Genomic DNA, 18,623 nt, shown 5'->3' on the forward strand with positions numbered 1-18,623 from the left:
ATGTAATGTATGCTCTGCTGGACACAATCTGCTGACACTGAGTTAATGGATAAGCTTGCTGAGCCATTCAGTGTCAATGAAGATTTAATTGATTTGCGGAATTCACAGCCCGTTAGTTACGAATCCCAATTTGGCAACGTTTGAGAAGATGCCAGCAAACAAAATTCCAGCCAGAAACTGCTCCCCAGCCTTTCCCAATTTGGCTCACCCACTGGAATTTGCAAATGGGAAGTTGCAATTAATACAACAAATCGGATACATGAATATCGTACGTTGTAACTCATTGTACTCGAGTCCTAGAATTTCTCAGTTTTATCCTTAAGATCATTGTCTGAACACTTCATCACTATTGCCAGTCGGATCTTCAGCCTTTTTGTGCTCACACCCTTTGGAACTTCCTCCCTGAGCCCCTCCGCTCACCCCTTCCCTTATTTCCTTTAAGCTCATCTCGAGATCTTCCTTTTCGACCGTGCCTTCGACCATCTTCCCTCCTCCAGCATGCTGCCCTCCACATCTCTCTGATCCCAACTTGCAGCTCGGGTACAAACCCTTATTGTCATCCTCCACTTTGCAAACACAATTTGCTGTTGTTATTTAAAATTGTGTGAGTTTTGGAAAAGTCTTGAATTCAGCAGTCATTCTGAAACCAGTATATTGCAGTTCCTTTTTTTAAAAATAAAATAACTTTTCACAATTTAGCACCATCTTAAATTTTAGTATAAATTGTCTTGAGATAAAGGCCAGAGAATTTCAGGATTCACAGCTGGAGAACTGAGTGCGTGTCCATGAATGCCCACACTGTGATTCTGCAACTTTAACCAGACCAGCTCTGGGAGGCATAGAGTCAAAATCCCTTGTACAGATCCGAGCATACTGGAAAGCAGCAGTGGGCAGAAGTCAATGGTCAGTTTCTTGGGGAGGTGACTGAGATCTGGGAGGGGGCAATGGAAGACTACAACCCTACCATTTCTAGAGAATACCAAATGGGATAAGATGAGGAGGGAGTTAAAGATGAGTCCTGTTATGCTACTGAAGTGTATCATGCAGCCAAAATCCAAGGCTTCTGGATCTGCCGAATGAAATGACAGGTCACAATTATTTATATTCCTCTATGCAGCTGGCTCCATTTGTCAGGGGTAGCACAGCATTCATCTCTGCTGCACAACATTAAATTACCTCTATAAATATGCTGCCTTGATTCAGTTTCATAAGAAGCAAGTCAGTTAGATTAAAAGACCCATTCTTTGAACATGTTTGATTCGGCCATTGTGCATTTTCTTCCACTGTGCTTCTGTTCTCCATTGCACCATCTGAGTACAGTATCTCATGTCCTGTCAGGTTGGTTCCATCTCCTGATTGGCAATTCCTTGGCTGTGAATTTGCACAACACTAATAGACCCTACTAATAGCCAAATATTATCACAGATTGGGAATAGTCCACTGGCATTCTCAAAAGTGCAGCCTAATTCTCAACTAAAGTATTCCTGAAATCTCATCTGTGTTCCTAAAACTTGGGTTTATGTGTCTGTGCAGATCACTACACCAACATCCATCTAGTTTGCCTTCCACCTTCCTGGCGGTCGCATGCACATATGTCTCAAACTATATACCGTGTCCCATAATGTTATTTCCTAAAAGAAAACTATCTAATCTGTGTTTGAAAGAATCAACATTTCCTGCTTCAACCGTCTCCCTCGGGAGCCTGTTCCACAGGTTTGCTGTTCGCTCGCTGAAATAGCATTTGAGTAGATTCGTTCTGAATTTACTCCCCTTCAATCGCAGGCCGTACCCTCTGGTTTTACTATTCTGGACAAGTTGAAACAGCCTGTCATGATCTATATTGTTGAGCCCCTTTAGAGTCTTAAAGACAGCAATCATATTGCTTCTCAATCTTCTCTTTTCCAGTGTGAACATGCCCAATTTACTAAGTCGCTCCTCATCATCCAGTCCTTCCATTCCCTCAATCATTTTGGTTGCCCTCCTCTGTATCTTTTCGATTTCTCCAATATCCTTTTTGTACTGCAGTGATCAGAACCGTACACAGTACTCTCTACAGTCTCACCAATGATTTATACAGTGGCAGGAATACCCCACTATTTCGGCTTGCTATTGATCTTTTCTATCCCAACATCTGGTTTGCTTTACTCACTGATACAGAGCATTGTTAGGAGAGCTTCAATTTATTGTCAGTTAGGACCCTCAGGTCCTTTTCATTTTCCATACATATTATTTTCCTTCCATTCAAATAATAGTCCCTTCCAGGACTTTTTATCCCCATGTGGAGTACTTTACATTTCTCCACATTAAATTTCATCTGCCACCGATCTGCCCAATTCCCAAGTATGTTCAAATCCTCCTGTAACCTATCTTTTGAGCTGTTCAATCTTCTACCTTCATTAGCTTGGTGTCATCTGCAAACGTAGCCACTGTGCTTGGGACTCCTAGTTCCAGATCATTTATAAAAATATTAAACAAACGCGATCCCAAAACAGACGCTTATGGAACTCCATGGTAACACTTCACTGGTAACACTTTTCCAGTCTGATGACATTCCCTGTACCACTACCCTCTGGGTTCTTCTAGTCAACCAGTTATGTATCCATTGTATTATACCTCCACTGATTCCCGCATTTTTTACTTTCTGTACCAACCTCTCGAGGAACTGTATGAAAGGCTTTACTGAAATCCAGATATACAACATCCACAGCCTTAGTCTTACCAAGCTTCCTTGTCACACCATCAAAGAAAAGCAGTAAATTAGATTTGCAGGACCTTCCCTTCATGAACCCAAATTGGCTGTCATTTATGATTTGATTTCTGTCCAGAATCTCCATGATTTTATCCTTAAGAGTCTCCATAAGTTTACCCACAATGGATGTCAAACATTCTGGTCTAGTTTCCTGGGTCACTTTTGTTACCTGTCTTAAAAATAGGAGTAATATCTGCCTTTCTCCAGTCTCCCGGCACCTCTTCACTATTCAGTGATTTTTGAAAGATTTGTGCCAGCATTTCTGCGACTTCCTCCCATAACTCCTTAAGGATCCTCGGATGCAATTTATCCGGCCCCTGAGATTTATCCGGCCCCTGACACTTGTTTGACTGACATTTGGGCAGGATACAAGTCACTAGCCAAAGTCCATAGCCAGCTGGTATTGGCAGGCTATTTGACTGCAAGCAGCATCCAGCGGAGGTTGATGCTTCTCCTCCAGATCTCCACATGAGCAATGGTTTGTTTCAAGTAGTCCTTCTAGATGTCTCTAAATTGGCCTGATTCCAATGCCACCTCTTTGGGCAGATTTGATTTCCTTCAACAACAACACACAGGAGAGTATTACAGTTAGAATCAGTTCGACATAGGAGAGCAGGACGCCTAACTGAGAACCGAGAAAGGCTATTACTACTCAAAGCTCCATCTGCCTTTTAGTTTAAGTGTTTGGCTTACTCAGAAACACGTTTATCTGTTTATATTTACTTCAACTAATCTGAAGCAACTAAATCAGAATGTTTGGAATTCTCTGCCTGAATTCCTCATTTACTCCTAATTGCCAACAATAAAATGATATTCTAGTTGTTGAGCCCTTTATTAGTTGTGACTGAGGAGTGGGGGAGGTTAAAGAGAGAAATATAAGAAGGAATATTATTCTTCCTGGGATCTGGAAGATTTGGATCAACTCAGATTCAATGAAGGCTACTTATTGACAATGCTAGATCAGGTCTTGAGATGTCATTCCATACTTAATGAATATAATCTTATAAGGGCCAGATTATAATGCGAGTTTCAATGAATACTCCTTTTAAAGCAGTAAATGGGAGCTGATTGAGCAGAACAATTTGTTCCAACATGTCATGACAAAAGGCTCAAGCAAAAAGCAGATTTAAATGTCCTATTGACGATTTCTGAAATGCAATAGATATGGTTTCAGATTGGCTTTTTTGCCCGCAGTAGTGAAGGGGCCAAAAGAAGTTGCAGCCAGACAGACCAGAAAATCTCAACCTTACTACCCAGCCATCTAATAATATGTTACCTTGATAACTTCCACGTCCTAGGAATAATGTTCATCGTCATCCTTAATCCACTCCACATCTTAAGACTCCCAGAGCCCAAGTAAATGCTGTCAATTGAGCTTTACCAGCACTACAGAAAGGTAGCAGTCTGACCAGATCTCTGCTCATGTTCTTAAGTTACTGCTCTCTAGCACTGGTTGGTCTGCTTCTCACTCAGAACTCCCCATTTTTTCCTCGCTTTGGTTTCCTGGAGAGTGTGTCTGCTGTACTAGAACAGGCCCAGATGTGATGGCTCCACCACCAGTTTGCAAATCTGCTGATACTATCTAGACTCGAACAACAACAACACAATTGCATTTATAGAGTGCCTTTCACGTCGGGAGGACGTCCCAAGGCATTGGATAGTTGGGTCAGGACCCGAGCAGGGGGTAATGGTCAGGGTGAGGGGAGGGAAGTGAGGGAGCGAGGAGGGGGTAGAGAGACAAGAGGGGAGCTGAAGGCACGCTGAAGGCACAAAGAATGGACACTTTGGGGAGACACCAGAAGTCAGCCAGGGCTTAAGTGTCCCATCGTGAGTTAAAGCTTTCAGGAGCAGAAAAAGAAGATTTTGAATGTATTTGCCTACAAAAACTGTCACTACAATGAACTGTAATTCCTTATAAAGCTTATGTAATGGGAAATAGATTCAGAAATGGGTGAAAATATGCTACCAATGTACAGCTTTTCTGGGTGGGGGGGGAGGGGTGCAGAAATTGGCTTATTTTTGAAAATGGTGTCAGCCAGACTCAGTCACTAACTCTTCAATTAGAAGGTCGAGGGTTCAAGACCCACATTGAGATTATGAACTCGCACTTAATGGCAAATTATATGATGCTGTTCACTCGGGTAGCATCTCGGAACACTTGTCTAGTTTAGATGCAGGGGGTCTGGTGGATGTTAAAGATCCTATCGCACTATGTGAAAGGAGAAGGGAGTTTCTCCCAATGTCCTGACCCACAATGAACCTAATAAAATTGGCGATCCATTTCATGGCTGTTTGTGGAACAATGCTGAGGGTAAATTAGCCACTATGTTCACCTACAAAATGCACAGACTGCAATTTACAGTATATCCTGTGAAGTATTTTGAGACATCCTCCCAACATGAACGGCAATATATCAAATGTAAGGATTATTATGAATCCTAATAACTAATAAAAATAAAAAAAACTTTCTGTTCCTGTTTTTTTGTGTCACAGTTTTTTTTCCATAGTTACACAGCATTGGAGGTTTTAGCTAATTTTCCAAAGAAATGGGTTCAGGTTGATTTATGAATTCCACATTGGTGCCAATGTAAATAAGTCCCACCTCAGGGATGGGCTTCACTCAAGAGCAATTCTGATGAAATATAAACTTGGAACAGATTTTATCTTTCATTCATTTGTTCCTTCCCTTTTGTGCTGTATGAAGCAACCAGCCTCACCTATTTGTGTTTGCCTGTGATTCAACAAATGTTCTTTTATGTCAAAATAAAGTTTATGTGATGTCACTGAGTGCAGAGAGAATGGAGATACACACAAAGTAGTCAAATGGGTCATGTGTATCTCCATTCTCTCTATATTCAGAGGTTTGATACACGGATCCACATTGTCTTGTATCAGCTTGTTTCAATCAACACTGTCACCTATCGTTCAGAAGATTGTAGCTTAAAATCATTCATCAGGACTTGACCTCACAGTTAAGTTGACCCTCTAGTTCAGTATTGGTGGAAGGCTAGTATTGTTGGAGGTGCCATCCTTTGGATGAGATGTTAAACCAATCTGCCTGTTTTCAGATGGACGTCAAAGATTTCATCACATTGTCTGGCCATCATTCCTCCAGGGATTTGGTCACTTATTTCACAGGAATTTGTGGAACTTTGCGTTGAATTAGTGCATAATATTTATTTCCTGATACAGTACATGGTTCTCTTGGCAGAAGTCCAATGAATAACTATTTATCTGAGTCATTTTCTTATTAGCAAAATAAGCATTAAAAAAACAGTGTTAATTTGCCACTCTGTCTCTTTCTCTGTCTCACCTGCCGCCGTCTTGTGCTCTCCTTAACTGCCTTCAAATTGCATTGGAAGACCTTCCTTTTCAATCATGCCTATGGTCACCTCCCGTCTCTCCCAGGCTCAGAGTCAAGTTCTGCCCCTGTTAAGTGCTCCGAGATGCTCCAGTGCGTGAAGGGCGCTATATAAATGCAAGTTATTGTTCTTAATTTGAATGACCTTAGTGTTTGCTCTGTGGTTCTCGGGTGAAAATATGCAAGAATTGTACAGTGAGTCCTGATGTGTAAGGCACTATATAAGCCCTCCGAGTCGCCGTCCATGGTGCACGGCACTATATAAATACAAGTTGTTGTTGTATAAATGTAACTTTTTATTGTATATAGACTCTCAGAGGAGGTATGCAAGAGCTGCATGGTACAAAGTGCAAGGGTTGTATGGCATGTAGATTACAGAGTCTGGGTTAAGATTGCAGTTTTGAAGACAGTATTAATGGTGTGCGTTTCTCTCTTACAGCTATTGTGGATGATGAAAGGCTCTCTGCGGAGGAAATGGATGAGAGGAGGCATCAGAACATCGCCTATGAGTATTTATGTCACCTGGAGGAGGCCAAACAGTAAGCACTGTTATAACTCAGATTCTACATATAGATCACTGAGATTAGTGGTAATAATAATAATAATAATAGTAATGGTTAAAAGACTTCTGACAATCTTATCGAAATGACAATAATTGTTACAGAACAGTAGCAATAAAGAATTTTCCAAAGTTCCGCACTTAAGGCTCACCCCGTGAAGAATTTTAGGCCTATGATCTCTCAAATGATGTTTGCATTAAATTTGTGAGTAATGTTCCTTAAATCATGGATGAAGACATGAGTTGATGATCCAAATGAGGCATCAAGCACAATACAGACTGGGGTTGCTGTGAGGATATAATATCTTTCTGAGGTGTCATGTGTTGTGATTTCTCCCTTGAGATGATTGATGGCTTATTGATTTTGTTTGTGGTTGAAGCACTGCCTTTAAAGAAAGAGGAAGACCACATCATGTTCACATTATGTTCAATCAGTTACTGTGACATGACATCACTGTAAAAACCCAGTTTATTCAATTATATTTTTGCATTTGGTACACAGCCTAAACTCCAAACCAAAATACATTTTGCCCACTCTTCTATTACCGGAGCCCTGTCAGCGATCTACTATTCAACGGGATTCAAATAACTAGATCAAACACATTTTTTCTTTCGTCCATCATGTGCTTTACAATGTTCAGGAGTCCAATTTTCTCAACGTTTTTGATACCAAAGATTGGCCCAATTTTTTCTTGAAATCTAGTGGACCATTAGTAAATGAGCCTATCAGGACCCTCAATCTATAAATAATAATAATCCTTGTATTTGATATTGCGCCTTATCACGTAGTTGAGACATCTCAAAGCACTTCATAGACTATAGTGTAAAGTGGAATGACTGTGTATTTTGTTGGCGAAACTAAAGAGATCCCCAGAATGAATCGTCCATTAGTCCTTAGACTGATCATTGAGAAGACTCGGTGAAGGCTGCCGAAACCCTGACCCATGCATTCACCACATCAAGGCTCGATTATGGAAACTCCCTCTTCATCGGCCTTCCCGACTCTTCCCTTCACAAGCTGCAGATCAGCCAAAACACTGCAGCTCGTGTACTCTCACGCACCAGGCTCCGTGACCCCATCACTCCCACCCTCACCTGACTCCACTGGCTCCCCATCCCCCAGAGGATCGAGTTCAAGATCCTCGTCCTCATTTTCAAGGCCATCCATGACTTTGCCCCCTCCTACCTCTCTGACCTGCTGACTCCCTACTAACCTGCCCGCTCCCTCCATTCAGCGGGCTCCGGCCTGCTCCATGTCTCCTGCCCCTACTATCAGTGGCCGAGCTTTCAGCCTCTCTGCCCCCACACTCTGGAACTCCATCCCACAGTTCCTTCGCCTCACTTCCTCCCTTCCCTCCTTCTAGGCTTGTCTCAAGACCCTCCTCTTCGATCGTACCTTCAATCGCCCTCCCACTGCCTTCCTTCACCCCTACCCCACCCCTCCCCCATGCCCGGGTTCTGACCGCTGATTGTCCAGCACCTTGGGACGTCCGCCCGACAGGAAGTCGCTTTATAAGGTGCTATATCAAATGCTAGGATTATTATTATTTTATTATTCTCAGTGAAGTATCCAAGACCTGAAATTCTGGTTAGTCTTAGCTTATAAGACCATTTTGTTTTAAAGTTTGAGGGTGCGGCGTTAAAGAACTTTCTTCAACATGGTTTAAATTTAAGACGACAGCCTTCCACAGGTGTTAAAATGTACTGATTTACAATGCAATTTAAGAATGTTACACAGCTCTATCTGGTTGGAATTCAGCCTGGCAGCAAAGTCAGAAGTGAATTGAACAATCTCGCTATGTAACGTTGTCTTGGACTCAATCACAAGTGATTTTTAGATATAAATCCAGTCATCTTAATGTGCAACCACAACGGACTAAAAGTAAGAGCTCACATACCAAAATAAACTGTAATGTGATTAAACATAGATAATGTACTTTAACAATAATAATCGTTTGATACAGTGCCTTTTACGTTGGGAGGACATCTTAAAGCGCTTCACTAAACAAACTGTAAAGTATACAAATACTTTAAAATTACATTTGTAAAGCGCCTTTCAGTTGGAGGACCAAACAGTCAGGGATTTGGACCTGAGCGTGGTTGTGGGGTGGGGTGGGGTTTGGGGATCAGGGAGGGTGGAGGGCAGAGAGTGGAGGAGGGTGGCCGAAGACATGGTCGAAGAGGTGGGTCTTGAGGTTTGCCTTGAAGGAGGCAAGGGAGGGATAGAATTCCAGAGGGTGGGGGCAGAGAGGCTGAAGGCCTGACCGCCGATGGTGGGGCGGGCCAGGCGGGGGACATGGAGCAGGCTGAAGCCTGCTAAGTGGAGGGAGCGGACAGGTTGATAAGGGATTAGCAGGTAGGAGGGGCAAGGCCATGGAGGGCCTTGAAGGTGAGGACGAGAATTTTAAACTCGATTCTAAACTCGATTCTCTGAGGGATGGGGAGTCAGTGGAGCCGGGCGAGGGTGGGGGTGATGGGGTCACAGAGCCTGGTGCGGGGGGGGCCCCGAGCTGCAGAGTTCTGGATGATCTGCAGCTTGTGGAGGGAAGAGTTGAGAAGGCTGACAAGCAGGGAGTTGGCATAAACCAGCCTGGTTGTAATGAAGGCATGTATGAGGGTTTCAGCAACCTGAGGGGCCAGGCAGTGGCAAAGTCGGGCAATGTTGCAGAGGTGAGAGAAGGCAGAGTGGGTCATGGCATGGATGTGGGGCAGAAAGGACAGTTGAGGGTTGAACAAGACAATTAGGTTCCTGGTTGGCTTGGTGAGGTGGAGTGTGCATCCCTGGATGCTGATGCTCAGTGACTGAGCTATAAAATATAGGTGAAGTACGCTTCTCTGTCATATGCACTGTTTGTAACCTTGCGCTTAAGAGATTTAGTCCTCTGTTTTAAGACAAAATCTGCCATTTTTAAATGCTATGTGAGATTTCAAAGAAACATTTAGTTTTTGACCTTCGGTAACAGTGTTAGTTCTGCAACTCATTATAAGAGCAGAATGCATTTTAAAAGTAACACGTGTGAAACTCATCAAGTAAAAGTTCCCTTTTCTTGCCACCAGCCCACGTTGCATGAGCTAGAAGAAACTGCATTCATACTTCTGCTAAATACATTCCATGTTACAGCATTGGTGTGAACTATAACAGCAATTAATCTACAACAACATCAACAACTTGGATTTATATAGCGCCCTCCACGCCGGACGGCGTCTCAGAGCGCTTCACAGTAACGGATCTTGGGGCTGAGGCCAGGGGGATGGGGAGGAAGGTGACCAAAGGCGCAGTTGAAAAAAAAGGTCTTCAGCCGAGACCTGAAAGTAGGAAGAGAGGGAGCGAGGCGAAGGGAGTGAGAAAGGGAATTCCAGAGCCTCGGGGCATAGTGGCTGAAGGCACGGCTGCCGAGGGTGGAGCGGAGGACTCGGGGGATGAGAAGGAGGCCAGACCCGGAGGAACAAAGGCAATGGGTACTGTTTTGAGGAGAGAGGAGGTCAGAGAGGTAGGGGGGCTGCAGAGGAGTGGAAGGATTTGAATAGAAGGGTGAGGATCTTGAAGTCGATCCTCTCTGGGAACAGGCAGCCAGTGCAGTCTGGCAAGGACTGGGGTGATCGGGGAGCGGAGTCTGGTGTGGTTAAGAATGCAGATGGCAGAGTTTTGAATGATCTCTGTACTGTGGGCAGGGCAGAAACCGGATTGGAGGGGTTTGAAGAGGGAGTGGGGGGAGAGGTGTGCACAAAATTGATTGGCAACAACGCGTTCTAGGACTTATGCGAGGAAGGGCAGGTTTGAAATGGGATGGTAGTGGCTGAGGTTTAAGGGATCTAGGGAAGGTTTTTTGAGGAGGGGGTGATGACAGCAGTTTTGAGGGGGGCAGGAACTGATCCGGAGGAGAGAGACTGGTTGATGACGTCAGCCAGTAGTGGACAGAGGAAGGGGAGCTGGGTGACCAGCAAATTGGTGGGGAGGGGGTCGAGGCAGTAGGTGATGGGTTTCATGGAGGTGATGGTGGGTGAGAGGGAGGAGGGAGAGTTGGGGAGGAAGGAATATAGGATGGGGGTGGTGGTAGGAGCAGATGATGGGGAGGGTGAGAGAGACAGAGAGGGCATGGTGGTGGGTGACAAGAGGCAGGTGGATGAGGCTGCCTGGCAGATGTTGTGAATTTTAGATGAAAAGAAGTCCATGACCTTCTCGCACTTGACATTTGATATGAAGATTGAGGAGGCCTGAGTGGGGGCACGGAGGAGGTAGTGGGTGGTGGAAAAAAGGATTTTAGGGTTCTATTTAGCCTTGAAGATGATGTTGGAGTAGAACGCCGTTTTTGCGCTTGTCAAGGAATGGCAGTAGCTGTGGAGATGCTCGATCCACAGTTGGGGGTGGACTGTCAGACCAGTTTTCTGCCATCTGCGCTCGAGCAGCTGGGTTTGGGTTTTTAGGCGACGGAGATGGTTGTTGTACCAGGGGGATCGGGTGGGTTTGGAAATGGTCCTGGATTTCAGGGGGACGAGGGAGTTGAAGGTGAAGGAGAGGCAATCATGGAGCAACTGGACAGCTGCTTCAGGGTCTCCGCCGGTGGAAGGCCAGAGGGATAGAATGTTTAATGATGCGAGGGCCTTTGCTATCGAGTAAATATTTAGTTTGCCCTAAAACACCTTTCCTTAAAATATTACATTGATTCTAGTGATAATAGTCACGTTTTTAGGCTTAACTTCTTAAACAGGATTTCTTGATAAGGAAACCTGTTAAAATTCCATTCCAATGGGGTGGGAACTCTAATCCAGAAGTTGATTGAGCACTGACATTACATACCTCTGTATCTTGGTCAGAGTGTCCATTGACTCTGACTCCCTATGAAGGAATTCCATTAAGAAATACCGTCAAATTTGAGAACATTGTCTGCTTTGATAATCTTGCATCTGAAGTGCGAAATCTGAAGTGAGCACTCGTGTTTTCTTTTATTTATTCAGTTGTGCAAACTACATTGTGAACCCAATAGCAACAACAAAAACTTGCATTTGTATAGTGCCTCCATGCCAGGCGACGTCCCAGAGCGCTTAACAATGCTAGAGCCTGAGGCCAAGCCAGTGGGAAGGGGAAGGTGACCGTAGGTACAGTCGAAGAGGAAGGTCTTCAGGTGCAACCTGAAAATGGGGAAAGAGGGGGCGAGGTGAAGGGATTGAGGGAGGGAGTTCTATAGCTTCGGAGGGTAGTGGCTGAAGGCACGGCTGCTGATGGTAGAGCGGACGATTCGAGGGACAAGGAGGAAGCCGGAGCCAGTAGAGTGGAGGCAGCAGGTACTGCTGTGAGGAGAGAGGAGTTTGGAGAGATAGGTGGGTGCCACGACGTGGAGGGACACGAGCCTTGGTTAATATTAGCTTTGCTGAGAATATGGGTCTACTGTGGCCAGGGTGGTACACTCCGGTTCCAGGACTCACTAGCAAATTTCCCATGTGAAAAAACATGGAGGATGTTCATGGATACAAATAATGGACTTATGGTTGTAATATCTCCACTGGTAAATGGGATTAATTTAGTGAAACATTGCTGGTATCAACAAAACAACTATTTGCATTTATATAGCGCCCCTCACACAGGGTAGGGTCTCGGAGCTCAGTGCATGTCTCGTATGTTTGGGAAGCGTTGATCTTGCGTTGTGAAGGAAGTGATGTCAGTGTTGTGCATAGTGAGCATGAGCAGTGTGCATTAAGTTATGTCATCAGTAAACAGATGGTCTGGACTTTGACTAAAGCTTTGTACTTTTTATATAACTTGACCTTCAAGATATAAGATATTGTACTTAAGCAGCTGCGCTGTATCTGTGTTTCCCTGTACTTTAATGCTAGTGTAACTCATTGCCTCCTCTTTTGTGAATGAATTAAAACTTTACGTTTTATTGGTCTGACTTGAGGATTCACATGGTGTCTGTCACATGCCAGGCTGATTTTGAATCGCCCAAAAAGGTTGTGTTAATGGTTTCAGTTCCCTCTGTGTTTTAGTTTTGGGTCATTGATTTTAGCAATAATTTGGAACAGATGAGTTTCAATTCTTCAGCATTCTTGTGATCTAATCTTGGCTTTACACAAACTAATTAAAAGAACCAAATGCTAAGATTTGAATTTGACTTTGAACTATTTGAATTCTATTTGAGGTTGAACTCTAGATGTTTATCCTTAAAACACATCTGAATTTTTTGTTTACATACACGTCATTAACGTGTTCAGTAAAGTCACCAGAGCTTCCAAGAAATTTTTGTTTAAAAATATTGGTCCTTGATTTGACTTTCACTATTTTTGTAGGTTGAATGAGTTTTTTTCAAATTACTTTAGCTCATAAACTAGATACAGTTTTGACATTGAGTCAGCAGGCAATCAAATTCCATTAGCTGATGAAAAGTTAATGTATTGTCCACAATTTGAGCTGTAATGGTTAATTGGTGAAATAATCCTTTAAGTTATTTTGCTTATTTAGTTTTAAAAATATTTTGTTGCCACCCGTACATAAAAACCACTTTGGTCCAGTCCCCTGAGTGGTTGCTTAAAACTGGACTGACTGTAAATTAAATTTGTTGTTGTTGGTAATGGACAAACACTAACTTTCTGTGAGAGCAGTGGTGTAATAGTTGGCCTAAGGCTTTCCTTGTGTATCACAGGATCATCATCAATGAGCTGGAGCTTTGGTTTCTCATAGCCAATTTTACACATTTACATCAAGAACAAAGTTCTGAATAACTTTAGCTTTAGAATCACTCTCTACCCCTCTTAGGACTTTGCTTTCCAAGTTCTTAAGTGTCATTATCTAGTAACATGAAACATGTGTTGCACTGAGACTCAAAATATATTGCAGATTCAACTTAATTATTGTATTGAGGGTGTGATAGAATCTAATTCATTGATGCTTTATTTATACAATACACGCAGTCCGATTTTGCAGTGTTGTTTTTGTTTGTATGACCCCTCACTTTGTTCTGAAATTCCTCAGGTGAACTAATAGTGTGAAACAAAGTATTGTGGAGTCCTGTAGCTCAGCGGTTAGAGCACTCGCCTTGCAAGTGAGAGACCTGGGTTCAATTCCAGGCAGGGCGAAACCTTGGGCAAGTTTCCTTACTCCACATGCCTAATAATAATCCCTCCAAAACCAAAAACAATTATAAATTAATCATTTTCAATCTACGACTGTTTGTTGGACATTGCTGTGCGCAATTGGCTGCCGCGTTAGCCCACAAATATACAGTCAATTCACTTTACAGTATGTTCTGTGAAGCGCTTTGGGACGTCCTCCTGACGTGAAAAGCGCTATATCAAATGCAAGGATTATTATTATTATTACTCCACACGCTTAATAATAATCCCTTAAAACAAAGCAATAATAAATTGGTCATTTTCAATCCACGACTGTTTGTGGGACACCGTTGTGTGCAATTGGCTGCCGTGTTTCGCCTACAAATATAGTCAATTCACTTTACAGTATATTTGTGAAGCGCTTTGAGACGTGAAGAAGATGTGAAAAGCGCTATATCAAATGCAAGGATTATTATTATTACATTCTATGAAGCAACTTGGTGTGATAAGGCGCTATACCAAATACAAGGATTTCATAAAAACAAAAACAGAAATCGCTGGGAACACTCAGCAGGTCAGGCAGCATCTATGGAGAAAGGGAAGTGAGTCAACATTTCGGGTCCACATAGGCTCATGGACCCCAAACTTTGACTCACTTCCCTTTCTCCATAGATGCTGCCTGACCTGTTGAGTGTTCCCAGCGACTTCTGTTTGGTTTCAGATTTCCAGTATCTGCAGTATTTTGCGTTTTGCACGGATTTCATATCTTTATGCTTGGCCTTTCTCTATGTTGCCAATATTTATTCAATTGTCGCTGAAGTTTTGTCTCATTCCTGTCATGCTCCCAAAGCACCGATCTTACCACTCCCTGCCTGCTTCTCACTGAGTTGAGTAATGGAATCCTACTCTTAACACACTCTTTCCCAACACAACCAACTTTCAATCTCCAATTTGCAGGCATATAAGATCCAAAATTGGTGTCACTTAATCATTACTTTGATTTATCATGTGTTCTCTGATTCTTTTTAACCTGTAGGTGTCTGCACTATGGGCCTTAGCTCTTTATCTCAGTTCCTCTTAAAGTGTGTGTACAACAACAACAAAATTACATTTATAGAGCGCCTTTCACGTCGGGAGGAAGACCCAAAGCACTGGACAGTCAGGGTTCAGGACCCAAGCATGGGGGAGGGGTGGGGTAGGGGGAGGGAAGGCAGAGAGATGGGAGGGTGACCGAAGGCACAATCGAAGAGGAGGGTCTTTAGACCGGCCTTGAAGGAGGCAAGGGAGGAAGCGAGGTGAAGGGACTGTGGGCTGGAGTTCCAGAGTGTAGGGGCAGGGAGGCTGAAAGCCCGGTCACCGATGATAGAGCGGGTTGGACAGGAGACATGGAACAGGCAGGAGCCCGCTGAACAGAGGGAGTGGGCAGGTTGGTAGGGAGTCAGCAAGTCAGAGAGGTAGGAGGGGGCAAGGCCATTGAAAGTGAGGACGAGGATCTTGAATTCGATCCTCTGAGGGATGGGGAGCCAGTGGAGTCGGGCGAGGGTGGGAGTGATGGGGTCGCGGAGCCTGGTGCGCGAGAGTACACGAGCTGCATAGTTTTGACTGATCTGCAGCTTGTGAAGGGAAGAGTTGGGAAGGCCGATGAGGAGGGAATTTCCATAATCAAGCCTTGAGGTGACGAATGCGTCGGTAAGGGTTTCGGCAGCCTGAGGGGTGAGGCAGTGGTGGAGTCTGGAGACTGGCAATGTTGTGGAGGTGGTGGTAGGCAGTGCGAGTCATGGTGCGGATGTGGGGGAGAAAGGACAGTTCAGGGTCAAATAAGACATCCAGGTTCCTGACTGGCTTAGTGAGGTTGAGTGTGCAACTGTGAAGGCTGATGCCCCCAATGTCCAAGGTGCGGAGGCGCTAGCGCGAGCCAATAGTGAGGGACTCGGTCTTGCTGATGTTCAGCTGGAGAAAGTTGTCCCTCATCCAGGACTTGATGTCAGACAGGCAGCCGGTCAGGATCCCAGTAGTCCTGGAGTTGAGGGTGGAGGCAGAGAGATAAAGTTGGGTGTCATCTGCATACATGTGGGTGTAAGCATGAGCTTGTAATTATTTCATGTATTTCTTTAAGGTTAGTTCTCATTTCTCTTCAGATGTGTTATGTTAGTTTGTAAGTGACAACCAAAGTGGTGTTTGAAATGAAAAATGAGACTCCAGTTAAAACCACAAATATTTTGAGACTTATAAAATATGTGAAAAGAGTTGTGTGGTCTGTTCATTCTTACAGCAGTAAAAGTTAAATCAGTGCACAGAGATCAAGCAGATCCTACAAGTTCCATTCATCTTTTATATATATATTTTACCTACAAAATATACAGTCAATTCACTTTACAGTGTGTTCTGTGAAGCGCTTTGGGACGTCGTCCCGACGTGAAAAGCGCTATATCAAATGCAAGGATTATTATTATTATTAAGAGCATGAGCACACCAAAGCAAACTTTGGATGTTGAGTGCAGTTATTGTTAAAATTTAATTTGCAAAGGAGGAAATAGCTTGCAAAAAGGGAAATTGAAAGAGATCTCGGGGTGTTAGTTGATTTATTGCTTATCATATCAAAACAGTAAGATGCAGCTTATAAACAAGGCTAACCGGATCCTGGGATACATCAGTTGAGTTCAGATTCCCAAAAGTCACACTTGAGCTACATCGCTCTGTTCACACTGTACCTAGATACAACATACAGTTCTGTCAGCTGCTGAATAAGGGGGCTGCCTAGGCCCCAGAGGCACTGCATAGGAGAGCAATAAAGGTGATCCCTGTGTTAGAGCAGTGAGCTGTGAAAAACAATCATAGTTAGGGTTCTTCAGTCTTGAAAAAAGTATTTCAGGGGGACCTAATAGAAGTATGCAAGATTTTAAATGGGATTGCTATAATAAACCCAGAACAATACTTTTGGATGCACTGAGACAGCAATACAAGAGGCCACAGAATTAAGGGTGCAAAGGATAATTTGGCACCAGGAAATATTTCTTTATCCAGAAGCTAATTAACTGGAACATGTGGTTGAAGCCATAAACTGGACTTGTTCAAAAAAAACACGGCTTGATGCCGTGATGAGAAGACAGTAGGCTGGGTATTCTGGAAGGATGAGATCAAATGGCTAAAAGGTCTTCATCCAAACGCACGTTGTGAGATAGCGCTAATTTTTCTTGTATTCCTGGTCTAAGCATGGAGGTTATACTTGCACAACAGCAATGCTTGTCAGGGCATGATTTTGTACAGGACTGACGACTGGCCACCTCTTCTCAGTTATGGTGGAAATGAATTCAGGCAGGACATTGTCATCGTCCAATTCACTCATCGTTCCACCTTTGAATTGTATTGAATTCAGCAGCAGGACCTCTGATTGTTTTTCTGTATCCCTGTTAAACCGAAGCCTTCAGCAAACACTGCAGTGCAATATAAATGACTATTTAATGTAGCCTCCAGAACAAATTCCATCATGTCACTTTAGGCATGAAGAACAGGACTTAATATTGTGACATGACTGTATAATGTCCCATCTTTGACAATTCTCCATTTTCTGGATCAAATGGATTATTCTTGCGGATCACTCATAGAATTGCTTTTAGGAGAAAAATCTGTAGGTTTCTTGGCTGCTGCACAGCTTGGTTCCTCTTTTGATACGAACACAGTGTCGTGCAGTGGCTGTCCTTACCAGACAATAGTGGTGCATGTGGGTAGTTATTGGGCAGAATCTAAGTCAGGAAACGGATGTTGCTAATTCAGTTGGAGTTGAGATATGATTTTCAAAAACGCCGCTTGAGTACCGGTTAGTCACTAGATTCTAGTGAATCAAAATGTTATGTGGGGCAGTTACATATATGGATTTGTATTTGAGACTCTTTAGAGATCCTGATCTTGTTCTTGGTTTTAATTGTTTACTGTACTATTAGCAGACTGGTTCAGTTGGTAGCACATTCAACTCTGAGTCAGACAGTTGTGGGTTTGAGTTCTAAGATGACACCCAGTGCAGTGGTGTAAGGGGGAGGGGTGTGCTACATTAAACATTAAACCAAGGACCCATCTGCCTGTTTGGATAGACATTAAAGATCTTATTGCACTATGTGGTAAGAGAAGGGAGCTTCTTCCTGAGTCTTGACCAAAAATCCCCAGATAAAATTGATCATTCACTTCATGGCTGTTTGTCAGTCAACACTGTATGCAAATTGACTGCTGTGCTTGCTTAGAAAACCCACAATCACTACACTTTACAATAAATCCTGTAAATCCTGTAAAGTGCTTCAAGACTGTTTTAAATATGCGATATGGAGCAATTTCAAAGGAAAGGATTACTTATTATTGTATTTAAAAAGGAAAATGAAATCGATTTAGAATCAACCTGCATATATATACAGTGCTGCATTTCACGTAAAAGAACATCCAAATGACATTGAAACTGCAGCAGTCATCAGATGAGTAAGTGCGTCTGTCTGTCCCCACTTGTCTATGTGCACAAAACAAATTTCTGATAACCCCTGAACTGAACTAAATCTGTGGTGCTTTGCAATGACTCAGGTGGAATATAGAAATGCCCAATGCCCTTTGAGGTTAACCTCTTGCTGATGTGTACATATTCATGTGATTACATGTTAGATTCTCCTATCTGGAGGCCTTTCTGTTCCTGTATTTTTTGTTTTTTTGTTACCTTGATTGTTGATCGCCAATTGATTTGAGTGATTTTCCTTGTGGGTTTAAATGTTATTTTATTATTTTTTTGAAAAAATTGGGTGAAGTCCAGAACGGTTTCTTGCAATTCTTAAAAAGAACTAGTTTCCAAATTGAAGGCTGAATTAAATTTTCCACAATTCTGCACTATTTTAAGGTGAAATAGTCTTGCAAACAGAATTTTATGGTTCTGG

At 43.1% G+C, this 18,623-nt stretch overlaps 1 protein-coding gene across 1 annotated transcript in view; it reads left to right on the top strand.

Annotated features, from left to right (window-relative positions):
* The window catches only part of iqgap2 (IQ motif containing GTPase activating protein 2), a 191,218-nt gene that overhangs the window by 9,067 nt on the left and 163,528 nt on the right, over positions 1-18,623 (top strand). Inside the window, exon 2 of the mRNA XM_042334747.1 lies at positions 6,550-6,649. Coding sequence (XP_042190681.1) covers positions 6,550-6,649 — 100 coding nt within the window. The remainder of the gene's footprint in view (positions 1-6,549; positions 6,650-18,623) is intronic.

This window comes from Callorhinchus milii, unplaced genomic scaffold (genome assembly GCF_018977255.1).
Source record: "Callorhinchus milii isolate IMCB2004 unplaced genomic scaffold, IMCB_Cmil_1.0 Scaffold1, whole genome shotgun sequence".
NCBI lineage: Eukaryota > Metazoa > Chordata > Chondrichthyes > Chimaeriformes > Callorhinchidae > Callorhinchus > Callorhinchus milii.